Source organism: Lepidothrix coronata, unplaced genomic scaffold (genome assembly GCF_001604755.1).
Source record: "Lepidothrix coronata isolate B3197 unplaced genomic scaffold, Lepidothrix_coronata-1.0 Scaffold137, whole genome shotgun sequence".
NCBI lineage: Eukaryota > Metazoa > Chordata > Aves > Passeriformes > Pipridae > Lepidothrix > Lepidothrix coronata.
In genome coordinates, this window is record NW_016690317.1 from 2,173,513 (window position 1) to 2,190,813 (window position 17,301).

Here is a 17,301-nt window from a genome sequence, read left to right on the forward strand (position 1 = left end):
GGAGAGCAGGGCTGCAGGAGCACCAGGGGCTGGCCCTGAGCCCCCCACCACAGGGACAGACCCCCGTGGCCACCATCTCCTCTGGGGCTTCGGCCCGTGGCGTCCGCTGCACGCCTGGCGCTGGGGCAGGTCACCCCCTGCTTCCTCCTCCTCCTCCTCCTCCTCCCCGTCTCCTCCCAGGGATGCTGGAGCCAGGGCAAGGACGGGCTTTCAAACCACAGCCGAGGAGGAGGAGGAGGAGGACGAAGAGGAGGCTGTGGCTGCTGACGATGAAGGAGAGGAAGAAGGGGAGGAGGAGGCGTTCCAGAAGAGCCACCGCCTCTTGGGCTGCCGTTTGAGGTGGAGGTAGTCTTCCTTCTCCCGCTCCTTCTTCGCCCGCTGGTAGTGATCCTCCTCCTTCAGGTACCACACCGGCGGCCAGCGGTGCTTCTCGAAGTACTCCTGGTTCTCTGCAGGGAGACAGGGGGGAGAGGGAGGGTGAGGGTGGTGCCAGGACCACCAGGACCCCCCCACCCCGTCATCCCACCCTGGCTCCCGCTCACCTCCCGACATGGCCTTCATGTCCCGGGGGAACTTGCGGCAGACGTTGTTGTAGTTGGTGCAGATGTGATGGAGGCACCAGTCGGCGAGCTGGTAGGCGCAGTGGAACTGCAAGGGATGGAGCCCCACGTCAGAGCCCCCCAGGCATGGACCAGCAGGAGGGTGAACCCTATTTCTCCATGGACACCCAAGACCTGCTTGTCCCCTCTGCCAGGGCAGCATCACCCACCCCCCGGAGCCGCCAGACCCCTCTGAGCGTCACCACCCAGCACCTTGTGCCTCCCTGTCCTACCTGAGCCAGCTCCAGGAACACGAGCACGTCCCCATCGATGTCCACCATCATCTGGGCCGCCTCCATCAAGCCGGTGACCGTGTACTGCTCTGTGGGGGGACACAGGGGGTCACGGGGAGGCCGGGGCGGGGGGACACCCACCCAGCTTGGGGACAGCCCTGCTGCAGCCCCCCGGGCTCACCTGTGAGAGCCACCAGGTGCGGCAGGCAGAGGCGGTTGGCGAGGATGATGAGCTTCATGTCGTCGAGGTCGGGGCTGGAGCTGAACTGCCCCGTGTACAGGTACTCCAGCACCGCCCGCATGCAGCTCTTGCTGGTGTGAGGAAGTGCCACCTGCGGGACACACACACGCGTTGCCACCTCATGGCCGTGCCCACCCTTCTCCCGGGACAGCCCCGGGACCCCTCCTCATCCTCACCTCGTTGGTGGAGCTCTCCACGAAGGGGCCACCGAACATCGCGGCCATCCAGTCGCAGCTGGAGATGAGCAGGGGCTTGTGGGCACTGATAGCACCGTCATCCAGCACGAAGGTGACATCTGGGGACAAGCAGAGGGATGCTACCGGGGCTGTCTCCATCCCCTGGGGCTCAGCCACCCCCTGCCACAAAGTATCTCGCACCAGGAAGGGGACAGAGTCTGGCATTTCCTATATTTTTCCTTTAGAAATCTCTCTTTTTTCCAGCATCCCCCACCAGCTCAAAGGAGCTCAGGGAAGGGCCTCAGCAGTGCTCTGGGTATTCCGAGGGATTTTCCCAGGTCATTCCACAACACATTTGAAAGCAAAGGGCAAACTAAGGAAGCAAATGTCTCGCCCAAGTTTGAGTCCTTGGAGAACTGGGAAGGACGCTGGGGATCTCCTGCCCCCCCTACTCTGCTCTCCACAGCTTCTCCCAGGGGTGTGCCACGGGCCAGGACACATCTGTCCCCTCACAGTGACAGCTTGATCACATCAGGATCTATGTTCAAGAAACAAATCCAGCCAGAGGGAGGCTGGGACATTCACATCCCCCTGGGATGTCACCTCGTGCTGGTGGCTCGTGGTGCTCAGTGGAAAGCTGGGGAAATCCTACTAAGGGCACTCGCTCCCGATAAATCAGATGACCCTGTGAAAAATCCGAGCTGGGAGGGAAGGAAGTCGCCTCTGCTGCTCTTCCGTAAACAAACGGAGCTGCTGGACGGGCTGGGGAGCAGGAAACCCTGGGGAAGGGCCCTTACACTCACTTTCTTGGGAAAAAAAGCAGCAATAAAAATCCCAGATAAGCAAAGTGTGACCAGAAATCCTGGGGAAGGCGAGCGAACACCCGCTGACCCACGGCACGGCCAAACCCAGGAGCTCCGAGCCCCCCATCCACCCCTCAGACCCCCCTCCCAGGGAACAGGGGGGGCTGCTCCCGGGCCCCTGGAGTCGTACCCGAGAAAGTCCCCTTGGCCAGGCATTCCTTCACCCGGTTGGTCCTCCGGACGTGGAAGGCTTTGGTGATCTCCTGGTTCATGAACGCCTCGTTGTTGAGGATGTTGGCCACCATCATCCGGAGGTCGAAGACCTCCAGCAGCTCGGCGATGTGAGCGATGTGCATGAGGTCCCGCTCGTTCTCATCCAGCTCCCCCGTGTACAGGTACTTCAGCACGGCCCGGAAGGGACCCGGCTGGATGGAAGCGTCCATCTTCACCACCACCATCAGCTTGGACTTGTAGGTCAGCGGGTCTTCGGCCATCTCCTCCTGGATGCTGGTGAAAGCCCGGCTCCACGAGGAGAGGTTCCTGCCCCGCCGCAGCCCGCGCTCCCCGTTCTCGTAGCGGTTGCCCCGCAGGATCCCGTCACTGGTGGAGGCTCTAAGGCACGGTTTGCGCTGGCCGGATCCGGCCTCCTCGGTGCTCTCGCAGATGTCGAAGCTGGCGGCCCTGAGGAGGAAATCCCGCCCGTGGTGCCTCTCCTCCTGGTGCAGCATCCGCTCGGCGGCCGCGGTGACGGCCACCCCGAAGCCGTGCCCCGCAGCGCCCTGCTGGTCCTCCTCGCTCAGGTCCATGAGGAACAGGTCGTAGAACTTGGAGGAGGAGGTGGAGAGGTAGATCTTGTGTGCGTAGATTTTGATCTTCTCTTGCAGCACCAGGATGACGTCCGCGCACAGGGGGTCCTCTAAGAGGTGGGCTGGACGCTCCTCGTTGTTGGAAGGGGGGTCGGGGACGATGATGATGGGCGGAGGGGGCTTGGGGGGCAGGAAGGGGGCTTGGAGAAGAGGCCTCTGCACGTTGCGGAGGTGGGACTTCCAGAACTGCAGGTGGCGGCGGGAGATGAGGGCGGCGCGGATGGCGTTGTCAAAGACGTCCTTGACGCCAAACTGGGCCACCACGCTCGTCTCGTAGTAGGGGATCCCCAGCTCCTTGGCGACCTCCCTCCCCTTCTCCGGGGGCAGGATCTCGTTAGGTTTGATCGGCCTGAAAAAGAGAGGGGAGATGACGAACCCTTCGGGCAAGGGGGACAGCGTTGGGCAGGCAAGGGCACCTCCAGGGCCCCGGGGTCCCACCTGGCCAAGGGCCGCCGCGCCCGGTTGACGGCCTCCAGGTCGGCGTAGCGCAGGTCGAGCTGGCAGCCCACCAGGATGACGGGCGCGCGGGGGCAGAAGTGCTTGATCTCCGGGTACCACATGGTCTTCACGTGGTGCAGGGAGTTGGGGTTGGCGATGGAGAAGCACAGAACCACGACGTCGGACCTGCGAGGGGAGCGGGGTCAAGGTCCAGCTCTCGGCGCCTCGGCTCTGCCCTCCCTCCCTGCACCGAGGCTCTGCCCCCTCCCTACCTGCCGTAGGCAAAGCGCCTGTCCTTGTGGTGGTCACCAAAGGTGTCCCAGAGCCGCAAGGACACGCTGACATCGTCTACCACATCCCGGGAGCGCTCCAGCACCTGCGGGAACAGAGACACCGTCCAGCTCCCGAGTCCTCGAGCAGGGCACGGGGGAGCGATTCCCACCTCCCCGGCGGGGAGGACGCAGCTCCACCTCCTCGGGGTTCCCAGGGGGTACCCGTGAGCAGCTCTCACCTCCTGGCAGACGCGGTACTGGTCGATGGCCCACACCGTGGGCACGTGGGTGGCGAGGAGCTGGTACTGGGTCAGCGTGGCGTTGCAGGCGCGGGCGCAGATGAGCCGGGTCTTGCCCACCGCGTTGTCCCCGACCACGACGCACTTGATAGTTTCTACGTTTGGCCTCTCATAATCCATGTCAGAATCCATTAATTGGGACCTGCAGGGGGAACGGGGAGGGGGGGGTTGGCAGATACACCCAGGCCAAGCCGGGAGGGCTGTCTGCAGATGGGTCAGGATGCCAGAGGGGGACAGAGAGATGCTCTCGCTCCCTCGCAGCCCAGAGAAGCTCTGCAGCAGCTGCCCAGCCCTCCCTGGCTCACGCTCCCCGCCAGTCCCCTTTAAAATTTCATGTTCTCGTGGCAGCGTGCGTTGCTGTGCCGTCAGACACATGCCCTGCGCTCCATTCCGCCCTCCTCCCTCCCGCTCTCCGGCTCATGCTTGTTCATGTGAGATGAGCCTTCTTTTTTTTTTTTTTTAACTCCCTCCCTCCTTTTCCTTTTCTCCTTCTCCAGCGTTCGCAGGCGAAGCTTCCAGATCTGCCCGAGCGAGTGCACGCGCGGGCACTGCCAGTCTCTTCCCTGCCAGTCTCGGGGGAGCACAATGACCTGCCCCTCTTTCCCCACCCCATTCCCAGAGCAGATATTTGCTCCCAGCTAAGAACAGCAGAGAAGAAACTTCTCCTGTTTCCCAGAGGCTCAGCAGCCACCGGGACTGGGAGGGCTCCCAGCATCACCAGTCTCCCAGGAGCAAGTGTGACCCCAACACTCCCCGAGAGGGAGGATGGTGCCACGGGTGCTGTGAGGATGGTGTGAAGCACCCAGGTGTGCCCAGGTGTACCATCCTTTGCCTGTCCACACCTCAGAGTCCAAACCAGGCAGGATTAACTCATCACAGCAGGGTTTGACAAGATTTCCAGGGGGCAAAAGCGGCGAGGAGGTCGAGGGAAGGGGGAGACGGACTAAAAAAGCCCCACATCCCAATCGCTCTGAACTTCCCAAAGCCGCAGATCTCTTCCCCCTTGTCGCTCCCTCCTGGCACCAGCCTCCTGAGCTTCTATAATAAACCACCAGCGCAGTGAGCGAAAATACCCGGTAACCGTGGCAACCGAGCCCTGCACGCGGGACCAGGGCCGCAGCTCCCCAGCCCGGCAAGGACTTCCCAATGTTAGCACCTCCCTCCGTGCACCTCCTCCCTCCCTCCCTCCCGGGCACACCTGGGCACACCAGCGGCACGGGAGAGGGACTGAGCCACGAGCCCCGTGGGCAGGTGCAGGCAAAGGCAGGTGGCACAAATCCAGGTTGCTTTGGGTGCCAGCGCTTCGACACCGGGCGCTGGTCCCCGGGCAAAACTTCTCTGACTAGTTGTCACCGCATTCCACGTCCCCCTCCATCCTCTGGGATGCAGGGAATGCATCCTGGAGGGCGTTGAAAACCAGAAAGAGCAGCCTCCTTGGGCTCTGCATGCGGAAAGGAACCAGGGCAGGTGGTCCCCTTCCCTGGCAGCCCCTCAAAATCCTTTTCCATCTCACACATCGCCCTCCACTGCTGCTCCCGGGGATCAGCTTTGCTCTGTAGGACCAGGAGATCCAGGAGATCTCCAGGGTGTGTGGGGGGGTTGTCAGTGCTCAGGGAGCTTCGCTGTGGTTATTTTTAGGCCCAGCCGTGCTCCCAAGTCGGCTGAGCTCATTTGGATGGTGGGGGAAGGCACATGGAATGACAGCCGCGGTTGGCAGTTCGGATGGGGAGCTCGGGCCCCCCCCCAGCTGAGTACAGGGGACTTGGGAGCCTGCTGGGAAAGTCCGGTGGCCCACGGGAATTAGGGGCTAAATCCTGATGGGATCAGTGCCTGCGATGAGGAGGGGGATGGTTCTCAGGAAAGCACAAACACAGTGGGGAGCCCTGTGGGCCCCACGGGGAGGGCTCACAGCCCCCCACCCACCAAACCACCCCAGGAGGGGCTGAGGCTTTCACAGGGGCAATTTCAGCTGTATCCCCCTCCCTACCTTCCCACCATCCCCTCTCTTCCAAGGACGGCTCCGAAACCCACCGGAGAGCAAGAAATAACCTGAGATGCCAAGACATCGGAGTTCCCCCTGAAGGAAAAGCTCTTCCCTGGGGAGCAGGGCTGCTCTGGCCAGCAGCCCCCCAGCCCTGCTCTCCCCGCCCACCGCAGCCCCCCACCCAAACCACAGGCACCCAATTCGCACCCACCCTCCCCCAAGGAGAACCCCAAAACTGCTCCTTCCAGGCTCCCAGCCTGTGGTTGCCAAGGCAACTGCACCATCACCCCGGGAGCCGTCGCTTAGCAACTCCCCGGCTAAAAATCCTCCATCCCGCACCTCGCCAGGGCAGGAGAACCCCCCAAACGGGGCGGGGGGGAACTGCCCCAAAACGGCAGCGACGCTCAAAAATAACGCGGCACCTCCCGTGAACCCCCCGGCAGCCGCGGGGCGCGGGAGAAACGGGGCCCGGAGGCAGCCGGGGCTGTGGAGGCCGCGGCGGGAGGCGGTGCGGGAGGCGGTGCGGGAGCGGGGCCCCGAGCGGGGCTGCAGCACGGCCGGGGCCGGGGGATGCGGCGGGCGGGGGGCACCGGGAGTGGGGGTGCGGGGCCGTGGAAGGGGCCGGGGAGCAGCGGGAAGGGGTGCGGGACATTGCAAAGGGGTCGGGGAGAGCCGGGAACGGGGTGCGGGGCTTTGGAAAGGGCCGGGGGAGCGGCCGGACCGCGGGTGCGGGGCATTGCAAGGGGGCTGGGGAGGAGCCAGGCCGGGGGTGCGGGGCATTGCGAGGGGGCTCAGGGGTGCTCGGAGCACCCGGATCGGGGGTGCGGGGCATTGCAAGGGGGCTGGAGAGCATCGGGAACGGGAGTGGGGCATCGCAAGGGGGACGGGAAGCACCGGGAGCGGGTGCGGGGCATCTCAAAGGGTCTCGGGGGTGCACGGAGAGCCCGGACCGGGTGCCAGGCACTGCCAAGCGGTGGCGGGTGCAGGGCGAAGAGGCCGGGCCCTCGCTGCCCCCCGCGCCCGCACCGGGCCGGGCCGGGCAGGATGCGCGGAGGCGGAGCGGGGGACGCGGGGCGGAAGCGCTTGGGGTGGGTTTTTCCCCCCCCCGGTACTTACACCAACACAGACGAAGCGGCGGCTCCCAGGGGCCGGGGCCGGGCTCGCCCCTCCGGACACGGCCATGGCGCAGGTTGCGCGGCTCGGCTGGGCACGGCTCGGGGCCGCGCTGCGCGGCTCAGGGCCGGGGGCGCGGGGGCCCATGGCGGCGGCTGGGCCGCCCCGATCTCCGCATCCGCGGCCCGCTGCGCTGCGCGGATCCCCCCTGCGCGGATCCCGGCCCTGCTGCGCGGAGCGCTGCGCGCTGCCCTGCGCGCTGCAGTCGCCGCCGCCCCGCCTTTCATTCACAAAAAACAAGCGGCCGCGCCGGAGCCCCGCCCCAGACACCCCCCCCGACACCGCCCATTGGCTGAGAGAGACATTGGGGGGGTGTCCTGGGGGGTGCGGGCGCGTCCTGCCGCGCTTAGGACCCCCATCCTGCCCCACCGTCCCTCGGCAAGGGGTTCTGTCATGCCTCTCCCCCCCCAAATCCTGACTTCCATGGGCCCCCCATCCTGCCCTACCTTCCCTCGCAGGGGGCTCCGTCGTGCCCCCCCCAATCCTGACTTCCATGGGACTCTCATCCTGCTCCTAGCCCTCTGTCCTGGCCCGCAATCCTGCCCCCCCCAGTCCTGCACTACATGGATTTCTCTCCTCTCCCACCGTGCATGAGACCCCCACCGTGCCCTTACCCCTCCCACCTTGCCCTCCATCATCTGCGACATCCATACGGGGGGGTGTGTGACACCCTCATCCCCCCCTGCATCTCCCCTCCACCCTTCCTCTGCATCCATCCCTCCCCTCGCCCCCCAATCCCGATCCGGGGAAGGGGTGCAGCCCCTCCTGCCCCCTCCCCACGTTTCACGGGGGGTGCACAGGGCTGCCAGCTCCCAGCCGGGCCATGTGTGGTGCTGGTGGTGCTCCCAGGCCAAGAGCCCGGCTGAGGATGGGGCTGCGCCAGAGGAGACCCCTGACAACCCCTCAGAGCGCCCCCAAAACCCTGTTCTCCCGGGGTGGGAGGGGGGAGCAAAGCTGCTCCATCCATCCACGCTCTCCAAGCACAGGCCACGCGCTGCACTCCTGCCTTTTTATCCTACTCCGCAGCGCTTATTGCAGCCCCCTCCTCACCCTGGGGGCACCCCCCCCCTCCTCCTCCCTAAACCCGAACCCCGCAGGGCATTAAAAAAATAAAAACTCCGAGTCATCTTCGCAGCGCGGCTGCCGGGAAAGCGCCGCTCGCTCCGGCCCCGCTGCTCTGACCCCGTAATATCCGCATCATGTGATCCTCGCCATCCTCTCCCGAAGCCTTTCGCCTGCCTTCTCCGCTCCGCTGAGCCGGGCTAGGCTCGGCCCCCCCAGCCCAGGAGCGGCCTGAGCCCTTCCTTCCCCGCTCGGCTCAGCCGGGCCGGCACTGATGCAGCGCCGCGTCAAAGCGGGAGTCAGAGCTCAGCGCTGCCCTCGCCCCGCACCTTCCCCCCCCTCCCCAGCCCGGCCAGCGCCCCCCGCCTCACCTAACGCGCAGGACGGGGATCTGCCTCTCCATAGCAGAAGGAGATGGAGCCGCTAATTTAGGGAGGGAGAAGCCCTTGAGGCTTTTGAGCCGGGCACCGGCAGCTTCGCGGCGCTGCCTCCGTGCCCACGCCGGGAACCGCGAGCGGGCGGAGGAGCTTTTTTGGCTCCACGCAGAGCTATTTAATCCCCCCCCTCCCTGCAACGGGAGCTGCGAGCAGCCAGAGAGCCGCAGCCCGGAGCTCTCTCTCTGCTTCTTGGAGTGGGTCACGGGGGAAGGAACACGTAGAGCTTGTTTGCCAGCCGCATGATTTGGCTTATTTGCTCTCTTTGTAGCAGGTGCTTAATTGTGGCAGAAAGGGTTCCCGGCAGCTTTCAGGGCAGCCAAATTGCCGCCTGCCCCCCTCCCGGCCAGGCTAAACAAAAGCACGATTGTCACTTGCAGTCGAAACGCTCGGAGCTGCGCAGCTCCAGCCGGCCCCTTTTCCCGGGAAGAGAGAGCCGGTGGCTGGAGGCACCGGGGAGGGCACCAGGCAGGGCACCAGGCAGGGGAAGAAGGGGCTGGGGAGCATCTGTGGAGCACGTGGATGCTGCTCACAGCCCCCCTGCTCCGTGGGAGGAGAAACACGAGTCTCAGCTGACTTGCTGCATCAAGCAAGCCCACGGCATGGCATGGCATGGCAGGGCATGGCATGGCATGGCAGGGCAGGGCATGGCATGGCACAGCTGCCCATGGCATGGCACAGCTGCCAGGTGGGATCTCCCCTCCCTCAGCACTGCTGTCTCTGGCAGGGCTGTGATTAAAAGGCCGTTTTCTCCCTGCTCCCATCTCTCTCTGTCTGATTTAAGCCTCTTGCAGTTGTCCCCAGGGACTCCCATCTGTCCAGCTCCCTAATCACCCTCCCTCCCAGGCAAAGAGCTCGAAACCCGAGGGCTGAGCGCTGGGGGTCACCTCGGGGAGCTCACACCACTGGCACCAAGCATCCGTTTTCACCCCACAGTGCCCTCCTGCCCCCCTGTCCTGCTCCCCAGCGAGCAATGAAGAAGCTCCCCAGGTCCCCGAGACATGAGCGGACATTGCTCCAGCCGTGCCCTCCCCAGTAAACTTTATGACTCTCTAGTTCAATGCCAGGGGCGTTTCCACTCCTCCCGGGTGCTGCCAGGCCCCTGCCCAGCCTTGCTGAGGGTCAGGATGTAGGAATCCAAATCCAAACCGTTTGCTCCTTGGAGCAGCCAGAAAATGCTCTGCAATCGCTGGAGATTTCCCGGCCCTGCCCCCACCAGGGCCCCCCCTCCCTGACCCCCAACTCAAGCTGAGCTCAGTGTTATTCACCTTGCAAAGGCCTGAAGGGCTGAGACAGACCAAGGCAATGCACCCCTCGCTGGCAAAAGGGGGCTTGGAGTGGAGAGACACCCCAACACACTCCAGCAGCCCCAGACCACACGTTCCCAAAGCCCCCTCTGCCCAGGATTGTGCCTTTGCCTGGCTCTGCCCTAAGCTCTGCTGCGAGTTTTCCACCTTATCCATGGGAGAAAGAGGCATCACAGTGAAGTGTGTCAGAGGGGAGCAAAGAGCAAAGTCCCCTGGAGAAAGTGGCTGGAGGAAAAGTGCTGGAACGAGGGGGCTGGAGGAGGCAGCTCCGGGGAGGAGGGTACTTACAGGCTGTGAGCCATGGCAGTCATCTTCCCGGCGGGGCTGCCTTTCCCTTGGCTTTCCATCTCTTTCTCTTGGCAGACTCTGAAGGGAGAGGGCAGAAGGGCTCTGTAAAAACACCCCAAACACGGACTCAGACCCCAAAGCCACCCCGTCCCTCTGCACGGTGTCACCCCACGACCCTGGGGACAGGGAGCCTTTGGGAAGGCAGGTCCTGCCGGGCCACCTGGGCTGGCCAAGAAGTGTCCCAGTGTGGGGACAGAGCTGTCCCTCCTCTTCCCACTGTCCCTGTGTCTCGCTGCCAGGTCTGCCCTCCTCGTGCCGCCCCCTTCGCCGTGCAGAGCAGTCTGAACAAACAGATCTGAATAACCAGATCTGTGCAACAGGCACACACACAGCCCCGGCCCTGCTCTGCAGGTTCCACAGTGACAACTTCCCCTCAGCCCTGGGGCGCTCCAGGGGTCCCCCAGTTCCCAGCCCTGCTCCAAGCACCTTACCCTTGGGCTAAGAGCCTTCCCTGTGGGCACAGACACCCCGGGCAGTGCCTGGCTCCCGGGCTGGCCAGCGGACCAGCATGTTTGGTTTGCCCAAGGCTCCCCTCCCGGGAGCTCTGGAGCCAGGCAGGGCAGCAGGGCTGTCCCTCCTTCCCCTGTCACTGGCTCAGCAGTGCCTGCACACGTCAGGCTGGAGCAGAGTCCAGCCTGGGCTCTGCTCCTGGCAAAGCCAACCCATGCCTGGCTCCCGCTGGGAAGTGGGTTCCACAGACACACCACGGCGCTGGGTCCTTCCGTGGATTCACCAGGAAGAGCAATAAGGGTCACTCCTCCATTTTGCTGCTCTGGATACCCCAAGTCTACAGTTTTTCTTCCTGGGATCTCCTGGCTGAGGGCAGCTGCCAGAGGCATCTTTGTGGGCTCCCCAGCCCCAGCAGCAGCCAGGGAGGGAGGTGCCAGCTCAGAAAAAAAGGGGTTTGTGGGCTTGATATCCACTAGGAGCCAGGAAGAAGGAGAAATCTTCAACCAGCACTTTGCAAAAATGGCAAACCCCAACCCTGATGGGGGAACAGTGGGGACAAAGGGACCCTGCACCACTGGGATGTGCCAACACACTGGTGGGGAGCAGGCCAGGGAGGAGAGCCCACGAAACCAGAAGGAAAGGTCTAAAACAAGCAAAAAGAACATTTTTGCACCTTTCATCCCCTGTTCTGACAGAGCAGAAGGGTCTGTCCCCGAGCCAGGAGATTGGGGTGCTCTGGCAATTCACTGCCTGCACATCCTGTGGCCCAGCTGCCCACCTGGATCCCGTCTCCCAGCCCTGGAATCAGCCACCTGATCCTCCTCGGGTGACAGCTCACCCTGCCACCGACACCAACTGCACAACTTCAGGGACTCAGCGCTCAGCTTATAAATATTTAAACCCAGAAGGAGCCGTGTACTGCTGTAAAATGAGACTTATTACACAAGCGCTGCCTCCCCTCGCCCCAGCGCTGAGCTAATGAACATTTGGGGCTCTCCAGGCGGATCTTTCGCAGCTAAAAACCAGGTCAGGGCAAAACCCAAGGTCCTGGTCCGTGTGTGCAGGATTCCTGCACCCTCCAGCTGGGATGTATTGGATTTAGCACCCTGAGGGGTGCAGGAAACGCTGCTGAGGTGGAATCACAGCTGAGGCTGCTCCTCCAGCTGCCCCTTCCCGACATCCCAGCCGGGTTTTGGGGTGCAGGGCCGGCCCCACACTCTGGGAGAGGCTGCAGCTGCAGCCTGGAGCACTGACAGGCTCCCCCCCTGCCCGGCTGCCTCATGCAGCATTCACAGTTTCATACAGTATTAAGAGCTGCTGACGCCTCGTGAAAAAGCTGTGAAAAGCTTCTATTTGGGGAAAGTTCCTCTTATAACGGTGCATCCTGTGGCTTCTCTGTTTCCCTTTTCTCCTGCTTCTCTTGCCATGGAGAGCAGCGCAAAAAAACAGGCGGATAACGTTGCCAACCAGCCTGGGCTCTTCGGCAGGAAGGGAAAATAACCCTCCAAGCAGCTTCCCCCCAGGGAATTGGTTCTCACATTGCACCCAGGGAGCTGCTGTGGGTGGGGGGTGGGTGCCTGGGCGCTGCTGGTCAGAGAGAAGGGGGAAAATGGGACCCTCAGGGGACTGACTCCTGGGGCTGGCTGCAGCCAGCACCCCCAACAGAGCATGGTGTGGGGTCTGGGAGGGCTGCACCTCTCCTAAAGGGGGAGAAATGCTGGGTTTGCTTGTTTTAGACCTTTCCCTCAGTGGCAGCTGTTTCCTGGGCTCTCCTCCCCGCTCTGCTCCCCAGCACATCCCGTCCTGCCATCTCCTTTTACCCCCACTGTTCTCCCCCATTTAAAAAAATAAAAAAAGAATTAAAACATCAAAGAACGAGGAGTCTGTTTCTAAGCAACTGTCTCCAAGAAGGGATGGAGAGCAGAGGAAGGGGAAGAAGCAATGCTGGGTGGGGGGGGAGAAAACTCGTGGGGATCCCAGAGCCCCTGTTGGGGTGAGGGAGGGAAGGAAAGGCCAGAAAAGAGGGAACATGGGATGTCAGACAGCACTGGGAGCAGGCCAGGAACCCTTGGAGTAGGCAAATCACCCTCTTTCATCATCACAGAGCCTGGCTGCAAGTCCTGGCCTGCTGGAGGGCGGCCGTGCCTCGTGCCCTCCCTCGCTTGTGAAACAGCTCCCAAATCCCCAAAACCACTTCCCATCCTAACGGCTCCCGGCCCGAGGAAGCAGCAGCAGCACCGCCCGTCCCCCTGCCTTGGCAGGAGGCTCAGGGAGGGCGGTGACACCAGCTTTTGGTGGCTGCAGGGACGTCCTGACAACCTGCCAGGAGACATCAACACCCCTTATTGGAACAGCGGCCGGGGAGAGCCGGGTTTGATCCGCGCTGTTCCCGGGGGGAAAACAGGGTGGATCCGTCCCACGCTGGGAGCTGTGTGCCCCCATGGCTTGGGGTCACCCGTGAGCACCCACCTCGCTGCCCACGGGCCACTTGTTAAACCCTGAGGGCCACCAGCACACCCCAGGGAGTCTCCGGGGGTCGGACACCCCGATTCCCGACAGCTCAGAGGGGAGCAAAGGGGGCAGGAGGGAATGAGGGGCTGGAGGGTCTGCGTCACCCTGGGGGCTGGAAACAACCCCGGGGACACTCAGAGCTCCTCCTGTGCATGAACCACCCCTGCTCCCACCCACTTCCTAACCCCCAAATCCCACACACCCCCAACCCCACAACTTCCCGGCGGAGAAACCCTCAGCCTCGCCATCCCAGGAGCAGCCCTGGCAAATCCCTGGGGAAAAACGGAGGGGGTAGATCTGCTCCAGGGGTAGATCCGCTCCAGGGGGTAGATCTGCTCCAGGAATAGATCTGCTCCAGGGGGTAGATCTGCTCCAGGGGGTAGATCTGCTCCGTGGTTACCTGTGTGCACCGGCCCTGTGCCGTCCCGCGGCTCTTCCCTCCGCTCCAGCAGCCGCCTTCCCTTTCCAGGTGCTAACTGGCCTGGACAGGTAGGGCCCATTTTTATACGCTCGCCCATGTGATCCAAACAAATGCCCTAGGGATGAGTTTTTGCACTGACACAAATAAAGGGGCTGGGACTGAAACCTGTCGGACCACAATCCGAGCTCGGCGGGGGCAGGAATTTTCCACTCGGAGCCGCTCTGGGCGCGCCGGCGGCGCGGCACGCGCCGGGGCCTGCGCCTCCCTGCTCCCCAAAATCCCACTTCCCCGCGCTTCCCAAGTCTTCCAGACTCCTTCCTAAACGCTTCCCGTATTGCAGCTGGAGTAAACGAACCCGTGGGATGGTTCCAGGATGGAGGGATGGATGGGAAGTGTGAAGGAATATGCTTGAGGCACTGATTACATCTAAGGTCTGCAAAGCCTTTGGTATTTTTCCCATGGTCCCTGGAAGAAAACACAGCAGAAGATGCCAACCAGGGTGAGAAATAGGGAGGAATCCTTTGCTCCTGAAAAGGGTGCTCCCTGTAGCTTTGGGGCCTGGGAATGGTGCTTCAGCACAGGTTTGGAGGTGGTTTTTTGGAGCTGCCCAGCCTGTGGGTCCCGCACTGGGATGCTCCTCATGGCTCCTCAGGGTGAGTCCAGGTGACCAGAGATGACCAGGATGGGAATGGAAAAGGGAGGGTGAGCTTTATGGGAGTGAGTCAATGGGAACCAGGGGACCGGGGAAGTGGCCACGGGCCACGGAAAGGAGAGGTGGCCGAGAGGGGTGAATCAGTGGGAACAGCTGGTGACTCAGTGGGAAAGGAGGGAGCTGATGGGCTGACGAGCTGCAGGTGTCTGGTGGGCTTTGAAGGACCCCCTGGAGCAGGAAAGGCTCCTTTCTGGCTGCTCCGCTCGGAGGGACGGGATCGCGACCGGGAGAAACGCTGGCTGCAGGTACCGATGGAGCTGATAAGAGCGGGAACGTGCTGCTCGGCACACACGGGGCCAGCTCTTGCCTCACCTCACCTCCTAATTGAGGTGCTGCTGCGCCCCGGGCGCCTCTGCCGCGGCGCGGGGCTGGCACCGGGGGTTACTCACACCTCCAGGATGTTCTGTCCTCACTGGCGCCGCAGCACGAAGGGAACCGAGGGGGTTTTTTATGCCTGATTTTGCGGCAGGTACTTAAAAGCTCCCGTTTTGCGGGGTCACAGAGCGAGGAAAACGTTCCCCGCCTGGAGCCATGGCTCGTTTGCAGCTGCTTTGTCCCTGTCTGTCTCGGAGCATCTGCAAATGGCCCCGATCTCCCCAAATTGCTCCTTCCCGGCTGGGGGGGGTCGGCCGGGGTGGGGTCTCAGCTCTTGCTGTTCCCTGCTCAGCCTCTGAGCCAGGTTTAAGGGCTCAGCCCTGCCAAGAAGCTGGTCCTGGGCTGGGGCTCTGCCAGACCCGGCTGGGCACAGGCTCCTCTCCGCTGCTGGCTCCTCCGGGACCGGGGTTACCATGCTGTGAGGAGGGGTAGGTGGAAAATGGGGGGCGCTGCTGGCTGTGTTGGGGGTGCCAGGCTGTTTTCTCTCACTTTGCAGGAGGTTGGTTTGTTGGGGTGTCAGGGCAGGGCCTCTGTAACCCTGCTGGTGTGGGGAGCTGGAAATAAGGAGCATTTTGGGGTCCCCTCCTGAGCCGGTGTGCCAAGGGGCTGGGAAAAAAAAACACTGGGGGGCTGGGAGAACCTTCTGGAAATGATATCTATGCTCAGGGGAGTTATCCCCACTCCTTCCAGCCCACAAAGCAGCTGGGGGAGGGCCTGGGGCCGCTCTCTGCACAGACCTGTGATGGGGGCTCAGGGCTTACCCAGGAAAGCACCACTACTGGGACTCAGCTGAGCTCGTTAAACCTGTACGAGCCCCTGCTGCAAACCAGTTAAACCCATTTAGGGAAGGGTTAAGCCAGTTTAGTGTGATTTGGGGAGTCTATTGATGCAAAGGTTAATCTGCCATAAGTGCATCAACATCGGGGATTCGAACCAATTTAACTGTTCCGTCTCCCTGTTTTCCCTGTGTGACTTCAGGGAGGGTCCAGCCTGTGCTTCCCCTTCATCCCAGCCCGCAGAGAGCCGTGGAAAGAAGGAGAAAATAACCCAGAGACTGAAGGGATGAGCAGGCTGAATCTGAAACGATGCTATTTATAGCCATCCCTGCCCAGCCGGCCTAAATTCCACGCAGGTCCCCAAGCCCAGCTGGCAGGGGGGAGCAGCGGGACGGGCAGCGAAGCCTCGGGGTCCTGCCCTGCCCATCGCACCTCGACGGGCTGGCTCGTGGGGCCAAGCTGAGCCCCGCCTGAGTCAGAGCAGAGGATGCTCCTTGCTCATCCCCAGCTCCTCATTATCCCGTTGCCCCAGGGCTTTCCCACGAGCCTCATCCAGCCGGGCCGTGAGACCTGGGAGAGGCGTTTGTTTATCTTTTGCTGTCATCCCCAGAGGGCTGTAATCACAATTAGAGCGTCCACGAGGCACGGGGCAGAGATCCACCTCCTCACCGGGGCCCAGCGTCCCGAAGGAGCGGGGGTAAAAAGGTGGAAAAGCCTGGCTGACCCTTCCCTAACCCAGTCCCGCTGTCGTCCCCTGCCCACGCAGCTTCCCTGGGGAGCAGAGGCCACACCTGAGGGTTTCTCAATGCTTTCCCTCCACGCTGCCGTCGCGTGTCGGTGTTGCAGCAACGCTCGGCGGCTTTTCCCGTCTCCAGGAGCCGGGATGGGGGGGGGGGCGGTGATGGAATTCGAGCCAGGAATTTAAAAGAGGTGCTGAGCAGTTCGCCGGTGTGAATGGGAAGGAATGCGAACGGGATTGCAATTTGGCAGAGTCCCGGCGAGCAGCGGGCTGGGCTGGCGTGTGCCAACACCGCTGGGATCCGGGATCTTGCCAGGCTGAGGAGCTGCTGGAGGAGAAGAGGCTCCCGCACCGCTCAGCGCCTGCCTTGTGACTGCGAAATGAATGTGCTTAATATAGGCCGAGTGAAAACATTCTTCCCAAAATAGAAGACCTTCCTCAGAAGGAGCCGCAGCTCCGGCGGGAGCAGTCACAAGGTACCTGCCGAGGCAGGGTGGGCTCTGCCAGGTGTTGGTTGTGCAACGCCGCGCATCCAGCGCTGCGGGACCGGCCGGCTCCCGGCTGCCACCAAGGTCACCTCCCCCGGGCTCCGCGTCCTCCCCGTGACCTCCCCAGACGTGCCAACTGCTCCCGGGTTGGAGCAGCCAGATGCTGCTCCGGGAGAGGAGTTCACGGATGGGGCTGGGCTGGGGTGTGGAGGTGGGTGGCCCCGTCCCCGAGCCAGGAATGGCACGGGTGGAGGTGCCGGAGGCTGCAGGGGATGGAATGTGTTCCTGCTCGTCGTGCTGCCGGAGCTGAGGTTTGGGATGGGGCCGGCAGGAGAAGGGGTGATCCCCGTGTGATGCAGCGCGGGGGTGGCTCCGTGGGCTGCTGCCAGGCTCGGGGGGCTGTACCCTGCTGAGCGCTCAGTGCCTGGAAAACATCGGATATTCCTCCTCTCCCGGGTGCTCCTGCGATGCCCAGCTGAGGCAGAGGGAGGGGGGCTGGTGCCAAGGAAGGTTTTGGGGGTCTCAGCAGCCCTGGCTCTGCTCTGGTGGTTGGTTTGTGCTGCACTGGCACCTTCTGTTGCGAGGAGCTGCGAG

General features: G+C 62.9%; 1 protein-coding gene across 4 annotated transcripts; it reads right to left on the minus strand.

The window, feature by feature from the left end:
• Positions 1–210: 210 nt before the first annotated feature.
• Positions 211–13,656, minus strand: RHOBTB2 (Rho related BTB domain containing 2). 4 transcript variants are annotated; one of them, XM_017827300.1, is made up of 11 exons: positions 13,597–13,656; positions 10,176–10,253; positions 3,868–4,069; positions 3,629–3,732; positions 3,357–3,542; positions 2,243–3,267; positions 1,250–1,368; positions 1,014–1,164; positions 833–921; positions 543–648; positions 211–449 (listed from the first exon to the last, which is right to left on the minus strand). In XM_017827300.1, the coding sequence occupies exons 2-11, from the start codon at positions 10,232–10,234 to the stop codon at positions 211–213; spliced, it is 2,280 nt and encodes a 759-aa protein (XP_017682789.1). In that variant the 5' UTR covers positions 10,235–10,253; positions 13,597–13,656. The 4 variants fall into 4 exon arrangements, with proteins under 4 accessions (XP_017682789.1, XP_017682788.1, XP_017682790.1 ...); XM_017827299.1 differs by lacking the exon at positions 13,597–13,656 and adding an exon at positions 10,667–10,819; XM_017827301.1 differs by lacking the exons at positions 10,176–10,253; positions 13,597–13,656 and adding an exon at positions 8,518–8,635.
• Positions 13,657–17,301: the final 3,645 nt, after the last annotated feature.